This window comes from Gadus chalcogrammus, chromosome 3 (assembly GCF_026213295.1).
Source record: "Gadus chalcogrammus isolate NIFS_2021 chromosome 3, NIFS_Gcha_1.0, whole genome shotgun sequence".
In the NCBI taxonomy this organism is placed as follows: Eukaryota; Metazoa; Chordata; class Actinopteri; order Gadiformes; family Gadidae; genus Gadus; species Gadus chalcogrammus.
In genome coordinates, this window is record NC_079414.1 from 28,064,488 (window position 1) to 28,091,317 (window position 26,830).

Consider the following 26,830-nt stretch of genomic DNA (forward strand, 5'->3'; position numbering starts at 1 on the left):
GCGCTGTGGTTCTGCCCTCATATCAGAGCTCTGGTTCACGGTTTGTCGTCATGTGAACATCTCTTTTGAATGTTGTTGGGGGAGAAATGGAAGCAGACACAGGAGCCGGTGTGTCCCGGGCAGAGAAGAAAGCCCTGGACAAGGCGAAGATCGTGCACCGGGAGACCGAAAGGAACGTGTTGAAGACGGTGAGCCATTAAACCGGAACAGAGCTTTGTTATTAGCCAGGTTAGCTCAATAAGAATACTTAAGTTGTAGGCTTCACAGTTCACACGCCTCTTTCGGTGGGACACCGAGGCTGGTTTAGTGGACTGAGCCCAGCCCCCAGTCCGTGGGACCCGTTGGTAACCAGACCGGAGCCGGTCCGTGGACCCGTTGGTATTTTATCACTCGGTCTGTATTTTATGACTTGATGTCTATGTGTCGCCTCCAACACACAGACATAACATTGATCATTATGCAACTAAACCAGTGTAAATGCACGGTGTGGTCCAGTGGTTGAGCTGTGCGCCGTCCTACCGCAGGTCACACGGATCTTGAAGAAGGCGGAGGACGAGCGAACGGAGGAGGAGGCACGCACGCTTCTCCGGCACCCGTCGGCGGTTGAGCAGGTCCGGGGGCGGAGCGTCCGGAGCGGGCAGCAGAGGAGGAGGAGGGAGGAGGTGAGCCCCATCACCTCGTCCCCCAGCCTAGTCACTGCACTATGATCCATGTCCCTCGCCATACCTCGTATACTGTGCAAGACAAACTCTTTCTTGCCTCCTTACATTTTAATGGTAAAGTGACTCCATTCATACCGTGCTTTTCTACCCAGCGGCCGTTCAAAGCGCTTGACAACACTGCCTCACATTCACCCATTCATAAACACATCCCCACCCCGTCGGCGGAGTCAGCCCCGCAGGGCGACAGCCAGCTGGTCAGCAGCAGTCAGGGTGAGGCGTCTCGCTCAGGGACACCTCCACACTCAGCTAGGAGGAGCCGGGGGTCGAACCAGTGACCTTCAGGTCACCAGCCGACCCGCGCTGCCTCCTGAGCCTCACGCCGCCCATACCGTTTTATGTGACCAATGGGCTTCCTCCTCTCCTGACGAGGTGTGTGACGGCGTGGAGGAGCTGAGGACCAAGGTGTCCCAGCTGGCTGCCGCCGTCCGGTGCGCTCAGCACCTGGTTGTCTACACCGGAGCCGGCATCAGCACGGTGCGTCTCCCTGCTGGACCTCTGAACTCTGACCCCGGCCTCTCTGTGGATCTCTGAGGATGTGATGTTGGTTTGATTCCAGGCCGCGTCGATCCCGGACTACAGAGGACCCAACGGGGTCTGGACGCAGCTGCAGAAAGGACAGGCGGTCAGGTGAGCGGACGCTGGACACACCTGGGCAGAGTCACCTGGACTCTGCCAAGCCTCCCCCTCCCCCCCCTCCTACTTATTGGATGTTGTACGTCCTTGCACTTAAAAACAGTGCTTTGCATTGCGTAGCATCTTATCCTAGCTATCTGTTTCGTATACGGGGAATGGGTTAACCTAGTGATAGTTAGTACTTGGTTCTGTGAACATCCTTCCTGTACCCACAGAGGCATAGTGTTGTTTCTCCTTCCTCTGACTAATGTACTTATTGTAAGTCGCTTTGGATAAAAGCGTCTGCTAAACACCCAGAACGGAAATGTTAAGTGAAAGCTCACTTCAGTTGAGCAGCTGAACTAAAGCACGTTGAGCCTGCTTTAATAACGCTGTGTTGCAGCTCGTCTGACCTGGGGAGGGCCGAACCCACCCTCACACACATGTGTATCAAAGCGTTGCATCAGCAGAATCTGGTACGTGAAAATACATCCTGTTTATCATGAACTATATCTGACCTTACATGGACTTCATTACTACATTTAGATGGATAACAGAATAACTTTATTAACCCCCTGGAGAGGAGATCCCTTTGTGACGGCAGCAGTGGAAGTCACTGGATGTAATATGTACCCTAACCCTAACCCTAACCCTGTACGATACAATGCAAAGTAGTGCTGAGGAACACGAGTGAGAGACGGACCCCCGGTGGTATTGAGGCGCCCGGTGGACTGTCAGTGTCACAGCGGTGCTTTGTGTCTGTGCTCGGCAGGTGAAGCACGTGGTGTCTCAGAACTGTGACGGGCTGCACCTGAGGAGCGGGCTCCCCCAACACGCCCTCTCTGAGCTGCACGGGAACATGTTGATCGAGGTGGGGGCTTGAGGACCTTAAAGGGGTGGGGTCATCATGTTGATCGAGGTGGGGGCTTCAGGACCTTAAAGGGGTGGGGTCATCATGTTGATCGAGGTGGGGGCTTGAGGACCTTAAAGGGGTGGGGCCATCATGTTGATCGAGGTGGGGGGGCTTAAGGACCTTAAAGGGGTGGGGTCATCATGTTGATCGAGGTGGGGGGCTTAAGGACCTTAAAGGGGTGGGGTCATCATGTTGATCGAGGTGGGGGGGGCTTGAGGACCTTAAAAGTGTGGGGTCATCATGTTGATCGTGGTGGGGGGGGCTTAAGGACCTTAAAGGGGTGGGGTCATCATGTTGATCGAGGTGGGGGGCTGGAGGACCTTAAAGGGGTGGGGTCATCATGTTCATCGAGGTGGGGGGGCTTAAGGACCTTAAAGGGGTGGGGTCATCATGTTCATCGAGGTGGGGGCTTAAGGACCTTAAAGGGGTGGGGTCATCATGTTGATCGAGGTGGGGGGCTTAAGGACCTTAAAGGGGTGGGGTCATCATGTTGATCGAGGTGGGGGCTTAAGGACCTTAAAGGGGTGGGGTCATCATGTTGATCGAGGTGGGGGGGCTTAAGGACCTTAAAGGGGTGGGGTCATCATGTTGATCGAGGTGGGGCGGGGCTTGAGGACCTTAAAGGGGTGGGGTCATCATGTTGATCGAGGTGTGGGGGGGCTTGAGGACCTTAAAGGGGTGGGGTCATCATGTTGATCGAGGTGGGGGGGGCTTAAGGACCTTAAAGGGGTGGGGTCATCATGTTGATCGAGGTGGTGGGGGGCTTGAGGACCTTAAAGGGGTGGGGTCATCATGTTGATCGAGGTGGGGGGGGCTTAAGGACCTTAAAGGGGTGGGGTCATCATGTTGATCGAGGTGGGGGCTTAAGGACCTTAAAGGGGTGGGGTCATCATGTTGATCGAGGTGGGGGCTTAAGGACCTTAAAGGGGTGGGGTCATCATGTTGATCGAGGTGGGGGGCTTAAGGACCATAAAGGGGTGGGGTCATCATGTTGATCGAGGTGGGGGCTTAAGGACCTTAAAGGGGTGGGGTCATCATGTTGATCGAGGTGGGGGGCTTAAGGACCTTAAAGGGGTGGGGTCATCATGTTGATCGAGGTGGGGGGCTTGAGGACTTTAAAGGGGTGGGTTCATCATGTTGATCGAGGTGGGGGGGGGCTTAATGACCTTAAAGGGGTGGGGTCATCATGTTGATCGAGGTGGGGGGGGGGGGGCTTAAGGACCTTAAAGGGGTGGGGCCATCATGTTGATCGAGGTGGGGGCTTAAGGACCTTAAAGGGGTGGGGTCATCATGTTGATCGAGGTGGGGGGCTTAAGGACCTTAAAGGGGTGGGGTCATCATGTTGATCGAGGTGGGGGGCTTAAGGACCTTAAAGGGGTGGGGTCATCATGTTGATCGAGGTGGGGGGGGCTTAAGGACCTGAAAGGGGGGATGTTACGCCACCAGGTGTGGGTGTGATCAACTGTATGAATATCCGCCTTTTCCTGTATTTTAGTGCCATCAAAAGTGAACATGTCCACCTAGATGTACGATGGACAGATCAGTCCACCAGTCTACCAGGGGCCTGTATCAAATGTTGCTGACGTGTCATCACGATCATGCTACATCACGGCTTGTAACCACTAACCACACTCACACCTGGTGGCATAACATCACCCCTTAATAAACTGTTGGGAGGACGGGCTCAGATGGTCATGAATGTCTGCTGCTGTGCCAGTTGTTATTCAGAGTATAAACCAGCGGTCCGTTAAGCCCTTTGAGACTAACTGATACTGATACAGATAGCATTATGTTGATGACTCACCGAGTTAGTGTTTATATGATTACACTGCAACGGGGGTTGTGCAATGAGTGTCATAAAACCAATACATACACGACCCCACAGGTAATTGGATGATAAGAAGCTGGGCAACAACAACTTTGTTCCCAGAAAGACAAAAAACATTTGTAGGGCAAATAAAGATAAGGGAAGTCTGTGTAGTCCCGTCCCCTGATGCCCTGTGTAGTCCCGCCCCCTGACTCCCTGTGTTGTCCCACCCCCCCCGACTCCCTGTGTTGTCCCGCCCCCTGACGGCCTGTGTTGTCCCGCCCCCTGACGGCCTGTGTGGTCCCGCCCCCTGACGGCCTGGGTGGTCCCGCCCCCCTGACTCCCTGTGTTGTCCCACCCCCCTGACTCCCTGAGTTGTCCCGCCCCCTGACCAGTGGCGGCGCCAGGGGGGGGCTAGGGGGTGCTCTAGCACCCCCTAGATTGGCCATAGCACCCCCATAGCACCCCCAAGAAAATAATGGTTTATTTATTATTGTTATTTAATTTCATTCTGAGTTCTTAATAAAATGTATTGCGTGATAATAATATTTAACAGATTGAAATTAACAGATTGAAATAAACAGATTGTGTCTGTGTCGTAGCACGACACAGACACGTTGCGTGCGTGAACGTGATTGTTCAATGAGTAGTAGGCTAAATAACAGTAATCCTGGCGATCGGTCAATTTTAAGTCAAGCGTTCACAAAATCGCCTAAAACCTAAAATAATATAGGCTACTCTTTTTGAAAGCATTTCTGACTCTTTGCCTGTTTAAGTTAATTCTATCTGACATTCTAATCTGCCGTCTTTAGTTAGAAGTGTATTGAACTTGGTATGTTTAGTTTAATTTGTCGCTCATGGTAGTGGTGATCTGGTAGTCATCTGGCGCAAACTTTAATCCACACACTGAAGTAAGTGAAGTATTTGGGATTACGTTATCTATAACATGCTGAATCCATTTTGACCGTCGGAGATGAACGCGGCTTTGTGCGCGTCCGTCAGAAGTAGCCTAATGGCAATAATAATACGATCGATTTGAATGGCGCTTTTTATGTACCCCAAAGACCCGTTAGAGAGCAAACGTGTAAACATATGTGACGATATGGTGGGGAGGTGTTGTAGTAGAGAAAAATGAGACTCATATGCTACCACCCTAATTTCATAGCACCCTCAGTAAAACGCCGAGCACCCCCATAGCACCACCAGAAAAAAATCTCTGGCGCCGCCACTGGTTAGAGAGCAAACGTGTAAACATATGTGACGATATGGTGGGGAGGTGTTGTAGTAGAGAAAAATGAGACTCATATGCTACCACCCTAATTTCATAGCACCCTCAGTAAAACGCCGAGCACCCCCATAGCACCACCAGAAAAAAATCTCTGGCGCCGCCACTGCCCCTGACGCCCTGTGTGGTCCCGCCCCCTGACGTCCTGACGCCCTGTGATGTCCCGCCCCCAGGTGTGTGCGTCGTGCATCCCGGCCCGGGAGTACGTGCGTGTGTTTGACGTGACGGAGCGCACAGCGCTGCGCCGCCACGCCACCGGGCGGCACTGCGGCCGTTGCGGGGCGGAGCTCCGGGACACCATCGTCCACTTCGGGGAGCGAGGAACGCTGGAGCAGCCGCTGAACTGGAGCGGGGCGGCCGCGGCGGCCGGGAGCGCCGACCTCATCCTCTGCCTCGGCTCCAGCCTCAAGGTGAGGCCCTGAGGCTGACCCTAACCCAGGGCCCCAGCCTCAAGGTGAGGCCCTAAGGCTGACCCAGGGCCCCAGCCTCGAGGTGAGGCCCTGACCCTAACCCAGGGCCCCAGCCTCGAGGTGAGGCCCTGACCCTAACCCAGGGCCCCAGCCTCGAGGTGAGGCCCTGACCCAGGGCCCCAGCCTCGAGGTGAGGCCCTGAGGTTGACCCTAACCCAGGGCCCCAGCCTCGAGGTGAGGCCCTGACCCTAACCCAGGGCCCCAGCCTCGAGGTGAGGCCCTGACCCTAACCCAGGGCCCCTAACTACTAACTACAACTGAGTACTTTAACTAAGGACGACATACAGTGTGTGTGAGAGGTAGGGCTGGCCCGAATGCCATTTTTTAGGCTTCGAATACTCGTTGGTTTTTCCGAGCGAATATTCGAATACTCGTTCCAGAAAAAAACACCATCAAAAACAACATTAATAATCCCTATATACTCCCTGGAACCGATTTTGACAGTATCTGCATATTTTGTTGAAGATTTAATAGCTTTTGAACGTTAATTAGTAGGCCTAAGTAGGTTGGGTTCCTTAGTTTTTCCCCGTGAAAGCGAACAGCTGTTGCTCCGTTCCAAATCAGCTGTTCTCTGCCATCTCACCCCTTACGAGAGCTTTTCAATTCATCCTGGAACGTGGATCTTTTCAGGGAATTTGTACAATAAATCCATAACAAATACCGAATATTGATTGATATGTGTCCATATTATATCCATTATATTGACCGGGTATTCCCAAGACGCTCACGCTCTGCAGCAAGCCAGTCACAGTTGATTGGCGCGGCGCTGTACAGCGAACGTAAACAAACAACTAAGCTAAGGTTTTAAGTATTACTTTTCCTCCAGAGATCCCACTAATGTTGTGTTATAAAGTAAAGGGAAACGAGATATCTATTCTTTCCTCCACCTCTCTCGCTTCTCTGCTTGGTGTCGCTGACGCTTATAGTTTGCCTCCCTCGCTCTGGTAACGTCACGTACGTGAAAAAAAACAAAAACGAAGCTCCGAATACCGATTTAAGCTTCGAATACTAATTTTCCGAACGAGTATTAGAATATTCGAATAATTCGGGCCAGCCTTAGTGAGAGGGGTGTGGGAGTTATGGGGGGAGGCAGAGTCCAGGTGAGCGACTCTGTGGTCCTGACGTCTGCAGGGAGCTCGTTCCCCCACCGCGGAGCCAAGACAGAGGGAGACAAACCAAACCTCATCATGATGACGCGTTAGGATGCTTACATTCTGCTCTTCGTCCCGACAGGTTTTAAAGAAGTACGCTTGTCTGTGGAGCATGAACCGACCGGCCAAGAGGCGGCCCCTGCTCTTCATCGTTAACCTCCAGGTAGGCCCCTCCTCTTCATCGTAGGCCCCTCCTCTTCATCGTTAACCTCCAAGTAGGCCTGTTCCGATACCATTTTTTGCTTCCTGATGCCTGAACTTGAGTATGGGCTGATATCGAGTTCTCACCGACACAGCCTTTAGCATCGTAGCTGCTAACAGCACTTGTTCATTGAAGGGTTCTCTTACGTTGACAGATCATTTACATTTATAATTATTAATCAAGAGATTTCCACCTCCGACCGTTAACGAAAGAAGTATAACACTGTAGTGTTTCATGTTCTCTGTGTAGCAAAGGAGTCATGTGATTGTACCGGCACATATACTTGCGTACTCGCCGATACCCGATCTGAGGAATGTCCGATCCTGGAACAGGAAGCTCTGACTGAACCATGGCCTCTCTGTTTGTAGTGGACTCCAAAAGATGATTTGGCGACACTGAAGATCAACGGGAGGTGTGATGAGGTGATGGAGCTGCTGATGGAGGAGCTGGACCTTCAGATTCCTCCGTACAACAAGTGAGAACCACAGAAGAAGAACCACCTTCCTGTTTGAATCCCAGTCCTTAATTATGGTTTATTATTTGGGAATATTGACATCTAATTATTTATTAGGATTTCATATAAGAATGGACCCAGAAGGTCATGACGTCAATAGTATGGGGGGAAAAGAGCTCGAAGCCTACGGAGATATCGATGTAAACGGCGCTACCCTGTGTTGCTGTAGGGCGGAGGACCCCATCTTCCACCAGGCCACGCCCCTCAGGCCGGAGGAGGAGCTCAGTCACACCCGCTGCCTCATAGCACCCCCTGCTGGCCAGGAGGACCAGCCCCCCGACGCCCAGGGCTCCGCCCCCGACGCCCAGGGCCACGCCCCTCCGGCCCCCCAGCCGGTGCAGGGCGGTTGGTTCGGGCGGGGCTTCTCTAAAGGGAGGAAGAGGAAGAAGAGGAAGACTGTTTAACACCACAGAGCTCCACCAGCCTACTGCACTGCAGTCATTGTTGCGTTACGTTTTATATCCTGTGATTAAATTTAAGTTAGACGTTTAAACTTTGTTTTTATTCAGATATTTCGAGGGCTTGAGACCTTCGAAAGACAAGTAAATCTGAGCTCATTTACTCTTTTTTGTATTGGTGTGTTTCCAGCTGTTCTAGTGGCTACACCCAGGGCTGTCGGACTGCGGGGACAAAGGGGACAATTGTGGGGGGGCCCAAGGCAGAGGGGGGGCCCATGACCAAAAAGAATAATAATATTTTTTTTTTACTTCTCGGCCAGTCCACCCCCCCCCCCCCCCGTCAACAATCGCTCCGGACCCCCCCCCCCCCCCCCCCCCCCCCGTCAACAAACTGGCGCAGGGGGCCCATCAGTAGCTATAGTATAGGGGCCCAGGATTTGGTGCTACGGCCCTGGCTACACCAGTATGATAATGTTAACTCTGGTCTCTAACGATGCCTTGATAAATAGGGGAAGACATCCCAGCTCTGAGCTCCTTGGTGTAGCATTACTAGTTCATTTTTTTAAGGGCTGCTACGTTTATTTATTTATTGTTTCCATTTTACAGGCTTAGTTGAAATAGCCGTGCTGCTTTCCTTCTTTATCCGTAAACTGACTGCTGTACCTCAGGTACAGCAGTGTTTCTGGTCTTTAAATAGTACATATATATTTTTTACTTTAGTGGTCGTCTTTACTGCTGTTTTCATTCTGTAATAATTCCCACACACACACTGCGCAGCCAGCATGTAACCTGATCCGCGGCGGTTGGCGGTCACGCAACCGAGACGGAGGCCCGTCCACACGAAGCCGATTTCATGGCAAAACCGCAAAGGTCTTGTACGGTTCGGCCCTCCGTACACACGAAGCCGGCGAATCCGCTGACCGAAACCGTAAACTTCTGAAACAACCCTCGGAGGTGGTTTCAAATCTACCCGGTTTCGTTTTGGATTCGTGTGGACGCCTGAAACCGACTGAAACCGTAAACCATGAAGTCATCGCCCCACCCCTCGACCCTCTAGCCAATGACTGTTAAGCCCGCGGAGTCTCAGAACTCACAACAAAGATGATGGCGGACTACAGGCTTGTAATCGTTCTGCAGCAGATCATGTCCCTTGTTGGGTTGCTAAGCCATTATTTATTGAGAATACTCTTCTGTTAGAAAATTGGCTTACAGTGCACATAGTGTAAATCTTCTGGATTTCTGTAGCAGAAGCAGTGCCCCGTGTGGACGGGAGGCTGGCGGGCGGAGTTGGGTCTGTCTGCGTCCTGCAAGACGGAGGCGTAACTTGTAGTAGGAGGCGTAACTTGTAGTCGGGGGCGTGTCTAGTACTTTTCTAAATCGCGGAAGTGATCTGTATGTAGCAGTGGTGCGCGGGTACATAAATGACCGCAACTCGGACCTCAAATATTAGGCCTTAAATTGACTTACCGTCATGACTCATGAATATCGGAAGACCCGACTTCAATGAAGATCTCGTGTGAACCGTGATTTACAACGCTTTTTGTTTACCACGAAAAGAGAAAGATCTCGCGTGGTCCGCGATTTAGAAAATAACAAGTTACGCCTCCTAGTACAAGTTACGCCTCCTACAAGTTACGCCTCCGTCTTGCAGGACGCAGACAGATACTGACGTCATCTGGTGCTGGGGGCGTGGTAAGTCGGGGGACGGGAGCGTGGTCTTGTGCTGGGGGCAGTGTTGCCAGATTGGGCCAGGAAATCTGTCACAATCTGGCAACACCAGCTGGGGGCGTGGTCTGCTGAGCCGTAGTCTGGGTAGCACTGGTGATTGGGGAGTGGTCTGGCGGTGACGTACATCTGGTGCCGGGGGTGTTGTCTGGCGCTGGGGGCGTGGTCTGCTGAGCCGGATCCTGTAAGCCGCTGGCCGGTAGTCGACCTGTTCGGTTGGAAAGTTGGAATAAGATCGGATCCGTCTAAAGCCGTAATTTTTTAACCTTATCAGCCGAACAGAGGACACCGTCTTGACCCGCACAGAGACCGGATGATTAAGAACGGGCACCATGCGGCGGACCGGGAGGCGGAGAGAGGCGAGCCTACGGGCGGGTCCGACCTGGACCAGAGGAGCGTCGTCAGGGTGTGGTGTGACGGCTGGTACGAGAACCTCTAACACTGGTCTACTGTAGGGCTGGGGTCTGGACTCTAACACACTGGTCTACTGTATGGCTGGGCTCTGGACTCTAACACGCCGGTCTACCGTAGGGCTGGGGTCTGGACCCTAGCGCACCGGTCTACCGTAGGGCTGGGGTCTGGACCCTAACACGCCGGTCTACCGTAGGGCTGGGGTCTGGACCCTAGCACGCCGGTCTACCGTAGGCCTGGGGTCTGGACCCTAACAAGCTGGTCTACTGTAGGGCTGGGGTCTGGGGGGACAGGCTCCGGTGGGAGAGGACCTTGTTGTGGTTGTATGCTACTGTTAGCTCGCAGTCGGAGCTAGCTGGTTTCGTTCTGACGTGCCAGCCCGGCCCGAGTCATGCGCAGTACCGACGTAAGGTTCATTAAGGCTTATTAATATTTATTATTAATGTTTCAATAAATACAGACCAGAATACAGTCAATACAGTCACGGTCTTCAGTGCTGTGGTAACGTCAGTTAAAATAACATGTGACAACTTATGCATAGAGTTAAGTCCTCGGGTCAGAACCCTTTATAATACGGTTATATACATCAACACCGTTACAGTTATTAGTACACAGACGTTATTCGGGTATTTCTATGAAGTCGGGACCTGAGTGGCCGTGTGTGACCTCTGCTCTGTTTATTACACAGCTGCGCTCTCAGCCAATCGCACGCCTATGAGGCCTGTTGTTTATTACAGCGCTGCGCTGTCAGACACATGCATAGGAGGCCTGTTGCGTAACACGCTCGTCCTGAAATTAGACTTTAAGATCAGAACTTGAAGTCATGTTACACGGGCTGGTTGGTATTACTTTATCAAAGACTACTTTCCAAAGGGTGGTGTACAACTTTAGAAATGAAAATGGCTTTCTGTGAATTAATGCACCAACTGCCTATTGAATGGTTCATGTAAGTATATCAGAAAAGCAGTAAAGACAGACCAAGAATTAGAAAAGTGTAAAGAAAATTATTAAGAAACTGATTCAGTTTAAGTGCGTGGTTTGCCCAAACTCCAGAGACACCCTAATATTAGCTTAGGGTCCCCTCAGATATACCAGAGAGGTGCCCCAGAGATAACCCGTCTGAATGGATTGAATGGCCACTTGCCATGGTTATATCCGGGGCTGAAGGGATGGATAAGGCGTCTGATTGGCTTGGATGGTGACCTCTGGGGATGCATCCCCCTGACACATAAGGCCCCTGAATGATCATAGGGCCCCTGACTGATCATAAGGCCCCTGAATGATCACAGGGCCCCTGACTGATCCAGGGCCCCTGACTGATCATAGGGCCCCTGACTGATCACAGGGCCCTGACTGATCACAGGGCCCCTGACTGATCATAGGGCCCCTGACTGATCACAGGGCCCCTGACTGATCATAGGGCCCCTGACTGATCACAGGGCCCCTGACTGATCACAGGGCCCCTGACTGATCACAGGGCCCTGACTGATCATAGGGCCCCTGACTGATCATAGGGCCCCTGACTGATCCAGGGCCCCATAAGAAGGCTACTTCTTATTCAGATGCTTGCTGTCGAACAGCAGGGAAGCCTTAGAGCCCTTTGACTGAAAACAAAGGTGATAAAGGTCAAAGGTCATGTGTTGGAGGAGAAGGAGAGGGGGTGACCTCCAGTAAGCTGACTTTGTCTTCTGTCCTCAGCTACGACATGGTTCACTACGGACACTCGAACCAGCTGCGGCAGGCCAAGGCCATGGGCGACTACCTGGTGGTGGGGGTCCACACCGACGGTACGAAACCCCCGACTCGCCGGGGATGGTGGACCTCTGTTACCTTTCATTTACATTGAGAGCGTTCAGCAGACGCCTTCACCCAGAGCGACTTACACTGAGTCCATCTGTCAGAAGAAAGAGAAACAACTATAAGATATAAGATAATACACAATGCCAATTACTATTTTTAAGTGCAAAGACGTCCACCATGCAGTTAGTGTGTTAGAGGGGTGTGGGCGGGACGCCATGCACCCCGTTGACCCCTCTCTGTTTCTGGGCCCCCAGCCGAGATCTCGCGGCACAAGGGCCCCCCGGTCTTCACCCAGGCGGAGCGCTACAAGATGGTGCGCGCCATCAAGTGGGTGGACGAGATCGTGGAGGGGGCGCCCTACGTCACCACGCTGCAGACGCTCGACCAGTTCAACTGTGACTTCTGCGTGCACGGAGGTGGGGCAGAGGGGCTCTGGGGCGGGGGGCTCATGGGGTTTGGGGTTTATGGGGTTTGGTGTGTTTGGGGTTTGGTGTGTTTGGGGTTTAGGGGTTTGGTGTGTTTAGGGGTTTGGTGTGTTTAGGGGTTTGGTGTGTTTGGGGTTTGGTGCGTTTGGGGTTTATGGTGCGTGTCGCAGCACTGGCCTCAAAGGATGATCTCTATACCTCAGTGGTTCTCAACCTGTTTCTACTCGTGGACCCCTCTAAGATACTTTATCAGCTACCCCCTCCAACGGCACAAAACATTATTGGGGCCAAAATCATTAAATGGACATAAATAATATGTGTGCAATCTATTTGGCAGAGTAAAAATGAACAACCAACGTGAAAATTGCTTAGGGTGAAAAGGAGTTTTTTTTATTTTTTTTTATTATATTTTTTAATTATGAGTGCCCCCTGCAGTACTCCAAAGTGCCGTTAGGGGTCCTCGTACCCCCGTTTGAGAACCCCTGCTTTAAGTTGACGGTGTTCTCCAGACGACATCACGCTCACGGTGGACGGCGAGGACACGTACGCCGAGGTGAAGCGCGAGCAGCGCTACAGGGAGTGCAAGAGGACCCAGGGCGTCTCCACCACCGACCTGGTGGGTCGCATGCTGCTCATGACCAAGACCCACCACAGCAACATGGTGAGGGCCACACACACACACACACACACACACACACACACACACACACACACACACACACACACACACACACACACACACACACACACACACACACACACACACACTTTAATCGCTAGGTTATCCCATTCCTCGTACACAACAGAGACAGCTAGGACAACACGCTACACAATGCTGGTTTTAAGAGCCAGGACGTACATCAAACAGTAAGGGGGGGGGGGGGGACTATGCAGGGTCCAGGTAAACTCTGAACAGGTGCTCTGGGGTTCACGTGTTCATCTCTGATCTCTGATCTGTGTTTCCAGGACAATCCCGACTACCTGCAGCACACAGACAACTTCGGGAAGGTGAATATCGTCGCTTGGGCCAAAGCGACTCCTGTATGAAATGCATTCTGCAGGAGAATACAATCTGTTGCTTCTTACTGAACAACCAGTGTTCCCAGTTTGTTGTAGTGGATCGTCACGGCCACAAGGGGGCGTCATAGGTCCTCTTATCACAAGACACTTTCAAATGCACTGTTGCCTGGAATGAAGTGTTAAATGGGGATATTATGCTTTTCAGACTTTTCCCTTTGCTTTTGTCTTTTATCTGACGTATGTAACATGATTTACGTCCGCTAAGCTGGCGCCCCCCCTGCCCCCCCCCACGAGAGCACCCCTCAATAAGAGCAGGAAGCGGCTAGTTTGCGCTCAAACTACTTCCTTAACAGTGTGACGTCAGGCTGTGCAGTGGGCAGGGCCGAAGGGCAGAAGTCCCGCCGACCCGCGTTGTCTACATCTTCTCGGGGGTGTTCATTTGACGACACACATGCAACGTTTTTGACCAATCGCAACAGAGTGGGAGCGCTGACCAATCACAGCAGACTAGGCTAGTCGGGAGGCGGGCTTAGCGCAAGGTGATAGAATCAGACCGTTTTTGAAAGTCGCTGAAATTGGTTAGCAGAAATGAAGCGTGAGAATAATAAGGGGTGTTTCTGACATACAACCCTATTCTAGCAGTACCCCCAGATGCAGTTCTTCACCCTAAAGAGGCCTGCTTCCCTGGGGTCATCCTTGTGTCTCCCCAGGGTCCTAAAGGCCACAGCCCGTGGACCGGCGTCTCCCAGTTCCTCCAGACCTCCCAGAAGATCATCCAGTTTGCGTCGGGGAAGGAGCCTCAGGCCGGAGACACCATCATCTACGTGGCCGGGGCCTTCGACCTCTTCCGTATCCTGACCTCTGACCCCCGTCAGTCCTAGGGCTGCGGCTGCTGCTGCGGTTGTTGTTATTGTTGGTGTTGGGGTTGTTGTTGTTGCCTTGACAACAGGCTCCTCAGACATCGGCCACGTTGACTTCCTGGAGAAGGTCTACAACCAGGCAGAGAAGCCTTACGTCATCGTTGGCCTGCACTTTGACCAGGTACACACACACACACACCAGAGTTCCCGTTGTCCGGTAATTACCGGTCCTTGACCGGAAAGAAATGAGGAGGACCGAAAATTCTAAATATCTCCGGTCAGAATGACCGATTGGAAATAAGGCCCCGTCCACACGGAGCCGAAACGGGCGAAAACGATCCGGATTCGTTTTATGCGGAATATTGAAGGCGCTGGTTCTCCACAGAAAGAAGTGGAGCGCATCAACCCTGCGCCGCTGCGCGCATACAGCATGCGCGCTGTATACAAACATTCAGTCACGAGGAGATTCAACCTTTTAAATTGAGCAGGAATACTTTTGAATGTGTTCATTTGAAATGTGTTTAAATATGCTACAGTAGTCATTTGTTTAGCCAATTCATGTAAAACAATGAGGGTTTTGATTGTAGCGTAGCCTGTGTGATAAAATAAATAAGTTGTTACATTTCGTGCACTCGCTCAAATTGATCGCTATAGACTACCGTAGGTTTATGAACTAAACGGCGGCAAGCTAATGAAAGCTGGCGGCAAGCTTTGCGGAGCACCGGTATTTAACAACCATGGCGAATTAAAATATGATCACACACTTCTTCTTCTTTATGTAGCCTGCCTATCAATTTTTTTAAGTGCAATAAACACAGACAATATCCGACCGTTTTTTTTCCAATTTGACCGGTAAAATGAAACCTTCCCGGTCACATGACCGGCACCAATTTCTTCTAGCGCAAACACACACACACACACACACACACACACACACACACACACACACACACACACACACACACACACACACACACACACACACACACACACACCTCGCCTAACTCCACTCATTATGATCAAGACAAACAGAACCAGTCCCATTGAGAGCCCAGACGCCTCAGAGCGCCGTTCCAGCGATGGTCAGTCACAGAGCCACAGTTCAACACTTCACAGACAAACTCGTTCATGTTTTCACGTCTTCACGCCTCCCCTGTCCAGGAAGTGAACCGCTACAAAGGGAAGAACTACCCAATCATGAACGTCCACGAGAGGACGCTCAGCGTCCTGGCCTGCAGGGTGAGTCTCTCTGTCTCTCTCTCTGACTCTGTCTCTCTCTCTGTCTGTCTGTCTGTCTGTCTGTCTGTCTGTCTGTCTGTCTGTCTGTCTGTCTGTCTGTCTGTCTGTCTGTCTCTGTCTCTGTCTCTGTCTCTGTCTCTGTCTCTGTCTCTGTCTCTGTCTCTGTGTCTCTGTGTCTCTGTGTCTCTGTCTCTGACTCTCTCTGTCTCACTATCTCTGTCTCTCTCTGACTCTGTCTCTCTGACTCTGTCTGTGTGTGTGTTTGTGTGTGTGTTGATGTTTAGCCTCCTGCTTTAAGACAACACGAGGCTGACGGGAAGTGATGTTCTCCACTGAGAGAATCCATCAACGACCTTCTCTGTGTCATAAGGCTCTCAGTGGGCCTGTTGCTCTCTGAAAGCCTCCATGGGAGTGATCTAAAGCAGTGGTTTTCAGACTGTGGGGCGCGCCCCCCCTGGGGGGCGCCAGAGTACTTCAGGGGGGGCGCAACGTGAGAAAAAAATAAACCCGAAAAAAAACCTGAAAGTCGATGATTCAAATCATCAGTCGTACTTCAACAGTAGAAGTAACATAACTGCATCAATTTTCAACCGTTTATCTTCGTGCAAACCATTTAACAAATCTACACACTTGTATCTTCAATAATATCTAAACTGAATTTCGATATCATTTATACTTCTTTCAGAATCACAGTTTTAGTTTCATACCGCTTCGTTTTCAGCTGTTTTCATTGAAGACATCAGCCCATTCTGATACACCTACTTCTAGACATCGTAACTCATTCCTTTTTCAACCGTTTATCATCGTTCAAACCATTAAGCAAATCTACACACTTGTATCTTCAATTCTATCAAAACGGAATTTTGATAGCATTTATACTTTTTTCAGAATCACAGTTTTAGTTTCAAACCGGCATCGTTTTCAGTTGATTATAATAATTTAGGTCACCATAGCAACGCCGGTAAACATACCCCGCCGAACAGTCGAATCTCTGGACTGAAAAGGCAGATCTGATTCGACTGGCAGTTTACACAGATTAAGATGTTCAAATGTATTTAAAAAAAGGTTAAGCTAAAACATGCTTAGATAAAGTTGTTAAATTGTGTTAAGAAATGTGTTTAAAAACGCACAAAGATGTAATGTTTCAGAATAACGTTTAAAATGTTTAAAAAATATGTTTAAAAAATATGTTTCAAATGTTTCAAAATATGTTTCAAATGTTTGGGGGGGGGGGGCTCAGCTGAATTTTTTTCTCTGAGGGGGGGCTCACTCTCTCACACTTTGAAAACCCCTGATCTAAAGCCCTCAGTGTAACGACATACTGGCCAGTATTCAGCATGTTTAGATACTGGAGCCAGAGGGAAGCAAACACCAAAGACAACCGTCAAACTATCAGGCAGAAGTTTCCATGGCAACGCAACAACATCCCGCTCAAAGCACTATGTTTATCATTTAGCTTATTGAAGTGGATTACTAACAATTAGTGCTGTCAAGCGATTCAAATATTTAATCGCGATTAATGCCATAGTTAACTCGCGATTAATCGCAATTAATCTTGCCAATCACGATTAATCGAGCCAAAGAAAATAAATAAATACATTTTAAATAAATAAATACATTTCGTTAATCGCGCGATAAAAAAATTAACAACATTAAAATTGTTTTTCGTCAACGCCGTTAATAGCGCGTTTAACTGACAGTACTACGAACAATATGATGAAAGTCACTCATATCTACTCATGGTTGGTAACTGGTACAAGCTGACTAAACCAGTATGGTCCGTCACGCTCTGGGAAATGACCAGTGATGTCGATAGCTCCGGCTCTGAGCCCCGCCCCCTGGTGGGCATGCCTTGCTCAGCGCTCCCATCAGCCTGTGGTCCTCTCTCTGCAGTACGTGTCTGAGGTGGTGATCGGGGCACCCTACGCCGTGGGCCGGGACCTGCTGGATCACTTCAAGGTGAGTCCTCCTGAAGAGCTGCTCCCACAGCGCTCCCACAGCGCTCCCACGGCGCTCCCACAGCTCCCACGGCGCTCCCACGGCGCTCCCACAGCGCTCCCACAGCGCTCCCACGGCGCTCCCACGGCGCTCCCACAGCTCCCACGGCGCTCCCACAGCGCTCCCACGGCGCTCCCACGGCGCTCCCACGGCGCTCCCACGGCGCTCCCACAGCGCTCCCACGGCACTCCCACGGCGCTCCCACAGTGCTCCCACGGCGCTCCCACAGCTCCCACGGCGCTCCCACAGCTCCCACGGCGCTCCCACAGCGCTCCCACGGTGCTCCCACAGCGCTCCAACGGCTCTTCCACGGCTCTCCCACGGCGCTCCCACGGCGCTCCCACAGCGCTCCCACGGCGCTCCCACAGCGCTCCCACAGCTCCCACGGCGCTCCCACGGCGCTCCCACAGCGCTCCCACAGCTCCCACGGCGCTCCCACAGCGCTCCCACAGCTCCCACGGCGCTCCCACAGCGCTCCCACAGCTCCCACGCCGCTCCCACGGCGCTCCCACGGCGCTCCCACAGCTCCCACGGCGCTCCCACAGCGCTCCCACGGTGCTCCCACAGCGCTCCCACTGCTCTCCCACAGCGCTCCCACGGCGCTCCCACAGCGCTCCCACGGTGCTCCCACAGCGCTCCCACAGCGCTCCCACGGTGCTCCCACAGCGCTCCCACGGCGCTCCCACGGCGCTCCCACAGCTCCCACGGCGCTCCCACGGCGCTCCCACGGCGCTCCCACGGCGCTCCCACGGTGCTCCCACGGCGCTCCCACGGTGCTCCCACGGCGCTCCCACAGCGCTCCCACGGCGCTCCCACAGCGCTCCCACGGCGCTCCCAGGGCACAAACTAGGGCTGAATCCGAATACTCATACTCATTTTTAATTTAATAGCAACGATGATGAGACGGAAAACAGGTAACTTATCAAGGTAATTTTGCCGTCATCTGAGGGGAGATACGTCATCTCCAAACATCCGGTGGAGTTTCGGCGGCGTTCTACACATAGCTGTAGACCGTACTACACTGTCCAGTGTGGTACGGTCAAGTAGTAGACACTGAACAGAAATAGTATGTACTAAGTATTCGGATTCAGCCCAGGTCTCTAGTTAGCCTAGTAAGGAAACACCTGTCTGTGGTCCAGGGGACTGAACACCTGTCTGTGGTTCACCTGTCTGTGGTTCACCTGTCTGTGGTTCCCCTGTCTGTGGTCCAGGGGACTGAACACCTGTCTGTGGTCCACCTGTCTGTGGTCCAGGGACTGAACACCTGTCTGTGGTTCACCTGTCTGTGGTTCACCTGTCTGTGGTTCACCTGTCTGTGGTCCACCTGTCTGTGTGTCTCTGTGCAGGTCGACCTGGTGTGTCACGGCAAGACGGAGGTGTTCCCGGACAAGGACGGATCTGACCCCTACGCAGTGAGCTCTTCTCCATGACCCCTGACCTTTAGGGGCGCTGGGGGCAGTGACCTCCATGACCCCTGACCTTTAGGGGCGCTGGGGGCAGTGACCTCCATTAGGGCTGGGCGATATGGACCAAAAGTCATATCTCGATATCTTCAAGCAGAATATCGATATAAGATATATATCGATATTTGTCGAAGGGGGGGGGGGGGGGGGGGCGCGCTCCGTGCGCAGATTTGATATTACTATTTCTACCGTTCGGAATTGAATACAGTTTGATGGTTGAATAAACCGTGGACTAGACACTGCCTCCGCCTCGTATTAGAGAACATTATAATATATAACATCACGGCCAAAAGCTTTGTGCGCTTCCAAAATATTATGAACCGTAACGACTGCGTGGGGGGGGCGGACATGACATGCTATTTTATGTATTCTTTAATATAGGTATTAGTGGGCAACTAACACAGTATTCAAAGACGTTCCCGAAATTCTGCCGTGCAGCCACGGTACCACATAGCCTTTAGCCGTGTTCTGTAAATATTCTAGAACCCACGGGAGGCATGTCGCAGTTCATGTACTTCAGCGAGTCAAAGCCAAAGTTCCTTTCCCCCAATTCCTTCTCAACCATGGCTCAGATAACCCCCAATACAGTCTCGTTGAGGAAATACAAGAGACGTCAAAGAACCGACAAGAAACACTTGCGTTACAGTGCGTGTGTTCACACACACATGTGGCGCTCGCAAGGTCGTGTCTCATTGGCGGGCCAACGTCTCTGGGCGGGCCAGGCAGAGTAAGGGGAGGAGCTTAGATGCTTTGTGACAGACCAAGACATTCCAAATCAGCGCGATTGAGCCTCTGTCACGTTAAAATTGTACCAGGGGCGAAAATTGTACCGGCCTACGTCATCGTTTGTTTACATCCTGACAACCTGACAACCTGCCCTGCAACAGACGACGCGATGCAGAAAACATGTTTCCAAACGACGAAATAACATAATACAGATAGCGGATCGCTATCTGTATTATGATAGATAGCGATAACACTTGTTTTTACTTTATATTTGTATTGTATTTAATTGTTTAATCGAAACAATAAAAAAAATTGCCCGCGAAACGGGCGATCGCGTCAAATGACGTAGGAGGGTTCGTGAAACATAATACAGATAACGGATCGCTAGAAAACACTTGTTTTTACTTTATATTTGTATTGTATTGAATTGTTTAATCGAATTTAGCTAGTAAACTGAGTGTTTTAAGCAGGTTTCATAGTCTAGAATGTTCAAGAACCTTCCTACGTGATTTGACGCGTCATTTGACGCGATCTCCCGTTTCGCAGGCAATTTTTTTTATTGTTTCGATTAAACAATTAAATACAATATAAATATAAAGTAAAAACAAGTGTTATCGCTATCTATCATAATACAGATAGCGATCCGCTATCTGTATTATGTTATTTCGTCGTTTGGAAACATGTTTTCTGCATCGCGTCGTCTGTTGCCGGGCAGGTTGTCAGGGTGTAAACAAACGATGACGTAGGCCGGTACAATTTTCGCCCCCGGTACAATTTTAACGTGACACCTCCGTACATTATAATATATAATGTCACGGCCAAAAGCTGTGTGCACTTCCGGAATATTATGGACAGAATTGCAACCCTTTGGTTGCGACAGTTTTTAAGAACACTCCACAAATTACGTGATTTTGTAATTCTTCAGACAACTTGTATCCAAACCATTTCCATACTATTATATGGAGCCGTTGGTCTTTCGCTTGCAAACAAGCTCCTCGGAGCTGCATGCGCAGGCGGACTCCATAGCTGTGTTCGAAATCGTTCCCTATGACAGATATAGCGCACTATATAGGGTGCTCGCCATTTTGTAGTGGTGTTCGAATTCTCAGTGGTTAATTTCATGCACAATATAGTGCACTTAAAATACCCAATGAATAGTGAACGATTTCGAACACGGCTCATGTTTCAAAAAGTGACGTGAGTCAGTGGAGGGGGGGGGGGGGGGGGGGGGCAGGCAGAGACTGTGTGTGTGAGCCGGAGGCAGAGCGGGAGAGACATGAGTTACGAAATAGCAGGCGGCAGGCGCCGTTCGAAACTGGTGTTATTTGGAACAAATGTGCTGTAATTTCAACGCAAATTAAATTATATCGATATTGACGATATGGTCTCGTTTCATATCGCGTTTGAAAAAATATCGATATAATTTAAATATCGATATATCGCCCAGCCCTAACCTCCATGACCCCTGACCTTTAGGGGCGCTGGGGGCAGTGACCTCCATGACCCCTGACCTTTAGGGGCGCTGGGGGCAGTGACCTCCAGTGTGGTACAGAAACGTCACGTTCAAACTGCCCCCCCCCCCCCCATAATTGATTCTACTACAACAGTCAATATCAGTTTCTTTAAATCTTTAATGTAGCACTTAATGTATGTTATCCACAGTGCTAGTACTTATCCTAGCTATCTCTGTTGTCTACGGGGAGCGGGTTAACCTAGTGATAGTTAGTGCTTGGTTCTATGAGGGTAGTCGTAGTGGCCGTGCTGCAGGTCAGGGCGTGAGGATGTGACACGGAGCTCATCCAGGGGTCTTTAAGGTTTCCCACCGGGGAGGAACAGGAAGCCGGTCATCCTTCTGCTGCGCTGTGTGAGCTCCCAGTCCAGGCGGGGCCTGGTTGTACTGGTTGTACTGGTTGTGTGGTCTTACTGGTCTTGACGCTGGTATTCTGTGTGTTCAGGAGCCCAAGAAGAGGGGCGTGTTCCGGACGCTGGACAGCGACAACGGCCTGACCACAGACGACATCGTCCAGAGAATCATCGAGAACAGGTCCTGGTCCCCTCTGACCTTAAGAACCAGGCTCACCTTAAGAACCAGGCGCACCTTAAGAACCAGGCGCACCTTAAGAACCAGGCTCACCTTAAGAACCAGGCGCACCTTAAGAACCAGGCTCACCTTAAGAACCAGGCTCACCTTAAGAACCAGGCTCACCTTAAGAACCAGGCGCACCTTAAGAACCAGGCTCACCTTAAGAACCAGGCTCACCTTAAGAACCAGGCGCACCTTAAGAACCAGGCGCACCTTAAGAACCAGGCTCACCTTAAGAACCAGGCTCACCTTAAGAACCAGGCGCACCTTAAGAACCAGGCGCACCTTAAGAACCAGGCTCACCTTAAGAACCAGGCTCAACAGAACCAGGCTCACCTTAAGAACCAGGCTCACCTTAAGAACCAGGCTCAGGCTCACCTTAAGAACCAGGCTCACCTTAAGAACCAGGCTCACCTTAAGAACCAGGCTCACCTCAAGAACCAGGCTCACCTCAAGAACCAGGCTCACCTCAAGAACCAGGCTCACCTCAAGAACCAGGCTCACCTTAAGAACCAGGCGCACCTTAAGAACCAGGCGCACCTTAAGAACCAGGCTTACCGTAAGAACCAGGCTCACCGTAAGAACCAGGCTCACCGTAAGAACCAGGCTCACCGTAAGAACCAGGCGCACCTTAAGAACCAGGCGCACCTTAAGAACCAGGCGCACCTTAAGAACCAGGCGCACCTTAAGAACCAGGGGCACCTTAAGAACCAGGTTCACCGTAAGAACCAGGTTCACCGTAAGAACCAGGCTCACCTTAAGAACCAGGCTCAACTTAAGAACCAGGCTCACCTTAAGCACCTCTTCCGTCTGAATCGGACGAGGAACTCGACAAACTGAACTCGTTAACGATCTGGAGGTGATGATGTCATCACCGTTCATAACCCGATTAAAACCGCAGACTTAGTTTCCATGACGTCAGCGAGTGTTGTGACTGCCTTAACTTGGCTGGGATGACATTAGAGTGGTCAAGATAGACCACCCAACGTCCCTGAGACTCTCGCTCTCTCTCTCGCTCTCTCTCCCCCTTTGCTATCTCACTCTCATATTCTCTCACCCTCTCACCCTCTCACCTTCAGGCTGCTCTTTGAGGCCAGGAACCAGAAGAAGGAGGCCAAGGAGATGGCGGTGTTCGAGGCGATGAAGAGTAGGGGGGAGACTACGGAGGACGCCGCCAAGTTGGCCTCCCAGTAGTGGCTCGGCGGGGGTCCCAGCGGGGGTCCCAGCGGGGGCCACCAGCCCCCTGCCGCCCCGGGGGCGGGCCCGTGGTGAAACCACCGCTCCAGGGGCCTCAGGGGGTCTGCAGTACCTGAGCCGTACGTTACCTACCTGTGGGACGGCTCCCCGGGCTGCTGAGGGCCCCCGGCCGTAGGAAGGCGTCAGCATAGAGCTCTGAACTCAGAGACCCAACACTTCAGTTTAACCAGGGTTTAAAAGCTTTCTTTAATTATCGCTGTGTGTCTGTGTGAGTGCGTGTGAGAGTGTGTATGGTCGAGAGTGTGTATGTGTCTGCGTGTTAGGATTAGTGTGTTTTTACCCCTTCTATATTGACTAATTGATATTTATGTAATTTGCTAATTATCCTCTAGATTTTAAATTACAGAATTTTAAAATATGTGTGCTTTAACTAATTAAGCTGATCGTGTCTTCAGCAAGAGAAATGTCACTGAATTATAATACATGCAAGTTCTGGCATAGTCATTTAAAAAACGAGAATCTATTCTTTATACACACACAAATTGAAGTGTGTGTGTGTGTGTGTGTGTGTGTGTGTGTGTGTGTGTGTGTGTGTGTGTGTGTGTGTGTGTGTGTGTGTGTGTGTGTGTGTGTGTGTGTGTGTGTGTGTGTGTGTGTGTGTGTGTGTGTGTGTGTGTGTGTTTCTGTGTGGGGGCGGGGGATTACTGTAAATATTAGTGCCTAACTTAGGTCTGTACATTGGAACCAGCGATGATGTATAACAACCATTGATCTGGTTTAACATGAGTCTAAAGACTATCGCTGACACACAACCTGCCGCCTGGAAGAAAAAAAGAAGATGCAAGACCCCAGAGAAACATTCTGGGCGATGTTGGAGTTTGTCTGTCAAACCCAAATCAACACACCTGTCCTGCACTGCTTTAGTAGCATGGTTTATTGAGGTCCGGGCCCCACATAAAAGCCCCATGTGTGTTCGAAACTGCAGAGTTTTCACCACATGCAACATGTAACGTGTGTGATAACTGATTCTAATTATTATTTTGGTTATTAAATCATGCAATAGCCTCCACCTTGCTTCTGGGTTGTGCCTAACGGTGTGTTACATATCCTCATATTCTGCCATATTGAACTGATGTGTGTAATGTATAATGTTAAAGGTCCCATGACATGCCACCAGGTGTGGGCTGATTAGCCGGTACAAGCCGTTTTGGAAATCTGTCCCTAATGACATCAGAGGTGGGCGGGTCCACCTAGATGTGTGCTGGATAGATCCGTCTACCAGCCTACCCAGTGGACTGTAGCAAACGTTGCTCATCTATCCGTCACACTCCTAGGTGGACACGCCCACCTGTGACCTCATAAGGGACAGATTTCCAAAACGGCTTGTAGCGGCTGATCAACCAACACCTGGTGGCAGGTGCTGAAGCACTGCGATGTGAGGCCAGTTGGTTTCCGGTCACGCAGGTGAGCTCAGGTTCCACCTGGCGTCACCTCCCATGAAGTCCAGCAGTGGGAGGCCGGACGGCCGGCGGTTCTGAAAACTTTGGTGCGACGCAAGCTCGGTGGGACGAGGGAGAAGCGATCTTTTCCTGGGATATAAAGTAGTTACCCAGAACCCTGTCCTAAGGGAATCCGTCTCACGATCGGACCTCCATCCGGCAGACACGCCAAGTAGAAAAGGAAACGGAGACGCTGTTGAAGGTCCGATCCTCGCTCCTCGTCACAGTATACAAACCATATCGCTTTCAGTACAGCAAAGATGTTCATAGAGCCAAGTGCAAGTACTAACAATCACTAGGCTAACCCATTCCCCGTGTACAGCAATGCTAGCAGCTACTGCAGATGTTACACAATTAAGTACTATGGATAAGTGCAATGTAGACTAAGTGCGTACATTAAGTGCCAGGACGTACAACGTACAATGGTGGCCGGAAGGGGCTGGGTAGCTATGCAGAGTCGAGGTGAACTCTGAACAGGTGAGTTTTGAGTCTTTTGCGGAGGCTGGTGAGCGACTGCCATCCTGACCTCGGCAGGGCTCGTTCCCCACTGAGGCCCCAAAAAACAGAAAAGTTGTGACTTTGTTGATCGACCTTTTCTTGCTCTACACACCAGATGAGCGCACGAGTTCTGCTAAACTACCCAGCGAAATCGTCTGAATAGACGTTTGACGACCCGACCCTAGTGAGTACCTTCACCGGAGAGGAGAGGATGGGGTTGTGTCTGTCAAAGCAGTAACCACGGTAATCGAGCAGCAGCTGAGGAGGTGAGATGATGGGTCAGTGTCTGGGGTCGGAGGTCACCAAGGAGATGAAGACTGCCAGGATCCACAGCACCCGGATCGACCAGGACTTGTACCAAAGCGCCATACGCGAGATGAACGTGGTGAAGATCCTCCTGCTAGGCGAGAGTGATGATGTTCATATTATTATTAATCCCTCGGAGGCTAAACATCTCACAGCTCTCCACTGGGCTCTGTCGGGGGCGGCAGAGCGGTAAAAGCACGCTGGTCAAACAGTTGAAGATCATCCACAGCAATGGCTTCTCGAAGGAAGAGCTGAGCAGCTTCAAGGTTGGACACACACACACACAACTTCATGCTGCGTCAGTGATAGGCAAGAATGGTGTGTACGTGTGTGTATGGATGAGAAATTGATAGTGATGAAATATGCCTCATCTCAAATATGCGTTCATTTTCTCTGGAATGCTGCAATATTTTGACGTGAAACACGACTCTGAGTGTTTCAGTCCAATATAGAAGGAATGTTAATCTATATCAGAAGGAAAGCCAATTGAGAAGTGTTTGTGGAATGTACATTTACCTGCTAGTGTGAGGCTGAGTTCATATGAAGTCCATGTTGGAGTTTACGGTAGGCAATGTTGGTGACATTCTGGGACCATTGGTAGGATTGGTTATCGTGTGTGTGTGTGTGTGTGTGTGTGTGTGTGTGTGTGTGTGTGTGTGTGTGTGTGTGTGTGTGTGTGTGTGTGTGTGTGTGTGTGTGTGTGTGTGTGTGTGTGTGTGTGTGTGTGTGTGTGTGTGTGTGTGTGTACCAGCGTTCCTGTTTGGGGTTAAAAGAATTCCACTTTTGACAGCATTTCGGCGTTTTGGCGTAAAATGACAGCATTTCTAAAGTCGTATCAGCAAACATATACAATGATACGATATATCTGATGTAACACACACACAGTAGGAGCTACCAGACATTGAGGAAGTGGAGAGAGGGAGAGAGAGAGAGAGAGAGAGAGAGAGGGAGAGGGAGAGGGAGAGAGAGAGAGAGAGAGAGAGAGAGAGAGAGAGAGAGAGAGAGAGAGAGAGAGAGATCCTCCTTGCTGTCCTGCATGCTGTGCAGTCTGTGACTAGCTGGAGGAGCTGGCTAGAAACTAACTGACTACTTATATTATAGAATGTACACACACACACATCAATTGTCATCCTTAACCCTGTTGCCATGGCTACCTCTGACTGTGTGTTGCCATGGCGTTCCTCCGCAGCCCACCATGCTGGACAACCTCCTCACCTCCATGAAGTCCGTCCTGCGGTGGATGGGCGAGCTGCGCATCAACCTGAGCTCCAGCAGGAACGAGGTAGAGAGACCTCCAAACCCCGTCTCTCCCTCTCATTCCTCATTCAGTCTGCCCGTGTCGAAGCCAGGGTGACCACTAGGTGGCAGCATACCAAAGTCTGATGACCACTAGGTGGCAGCAGACCGCAGTCTGATGACCACTAGGTGGCAGCAGACGGCAGTCTGCTGCTAGATGTTGCTGTGTTGTCTCTACAACAGAGACAACGCAGCGATATCATTAAAGCA

General features: G+C 51.0%; 3 protein-coding genes and 1 long non-coding RNA gene across 4 annotated transcripts in view; 3 read left to right on the top strand and 1 right to left on the bottom strand.

Annotated features, from left to right (window-relative positions):
- Positions 1-2: 2 nt before the first annotated feature.
- sirt7 (sirtuin 7) lies at positions 3-8,303 on the top strand. Its single transcript, XM_056587141.1, has 10 exons — positions 3-188; positions 525-662; positions 1,092-1,196; positions 1,279-1,349; positions 1,738-1,810; positions 2,107-2,205; positions 5,513-5,749; positions 7,043-7,123; positions 7,531-7,637; positions 7,846-8,303. Exons 1-10 carry the CDS (start codon positions 87-89, stop codon positions 8,078-8,080), a joined length of 1,248 nt encoding a protein of 415 aa, XP_056443116.1. The 5' UTR covers positions 3-86; the 3' UTR covers positions 8,081-8,303.
- Positions 5,908-9,736, bottom strand: LOC130379978 (uncharacterized). Its single transcript, XR_008895174.1, has 3 exons — positions 9,542-9,736; positions 9,285-9,378; positions 5,908-8,042 (listed from the first exon to the last, which is right to left on the bottom strand). It is a non-coding gene; the product is annotated as an uncharacterized LOC130379978 (long non-coding RNA).
- Positions 9,677-24,950, top strand: pcyt2 (phosphate cytidylyltransferase 2, ethanolamine). Its single transcript, XM_056587142.1, has 13 exons — positions 9,677-9,766; positions 10,074-10,222; positions 11,909-11,997; positions 12,265-12,426; positions 12,945-13,096; positions 13,402-13,443; positions 14,166-14,304; positions 14,414-14,496; positions 15,477-15,554; positions 17,448-17,513; positions 18,899-18,964; positions 21,697-21,785; positions 22,904-24,950. The coding sequence occupies exons 2-13, from the start codon at positions 10,113-10,115 to the stop codon at positions 23,016-23,018; spliced, it is 1,191 nt and encodes a 396-aa protein (XP_056443117.1). The 5' UTR covers positions 9,677-9,766; positions 10,074-10,112; the 3' UTR covers positions 23,019-24,950.
- Positions 24,951-25,292: 342 nt separating this feature from the next.
- Positions 25,293-26,830, top strand: part of gnav1 (guanine nucleotide binding protein (G protein) alpha v1) — a 17,958-nt gene continuing 16,420 nt past the window's right edge. Inside the window, 3 exon segments of the mRNA XM_056587346.1 lie at positions 25,293-25,436; positions 25,510-25,590; positions 26,514-26,606. Of these exon segments, the coding sequence (XP_056443321.1) occupies positions 25,293-25,436; positions 25,510-25,590; positions 26,514-26,606 (318 nt within the window).

What these genes read in the sequence shown, in the direction of transcription:
- sirt7 (XM_056587141.1), top strand. Translation starts at nt 87, where the DNA reads ATGGAAGCAGACACAGGAGCCGGTGTGTCCCGGGCAGAGAAGAAAGCC. An exon ending in TCTTCATCGTTAACCTCCAG is followed by an intron (nt 7,124 to 7,530) that starts GTAGGCCCCTCC and finishes CTCTGTTTGTAG; the next exon opens with TGGACTCCAAAAGATGATTT. An exon ending in CAGATTCCTCCGTACAACAA is followed by an intron (nt 7,638 to 7,845) that starts GTGAGAACCACA and finishes GTGTTGCTGTAG; the next exon opens with GGCGGAGGACCCCATCTTCC.
- pcyt2 (XM_056587142.1), top strand. Translation starts at nt 10,113, where the DNA reads ATGATTAAGAACGGGCACCATGCGGCGGACCGGGAGGCGGAGAGAGGC. An exon ending in TGACTTCTGCGTGCACGGAG is followed by an intron (nt 12,427 to 12,944) that starts GTGGGGCAGAGG and finishes GGTGTTCTCCAG; the next exon opens with ACGACATCACGCTCACGGTG. An exon ending in ACCTGCTGGATCACTTCAAG is followed by an intron (nt 17,514 to 18,898) that starts GTGAGTCCTCCT and finishes GTCTCTGTGCAG; the next exon opens with GTCGACCTGGTGTGTCACGG.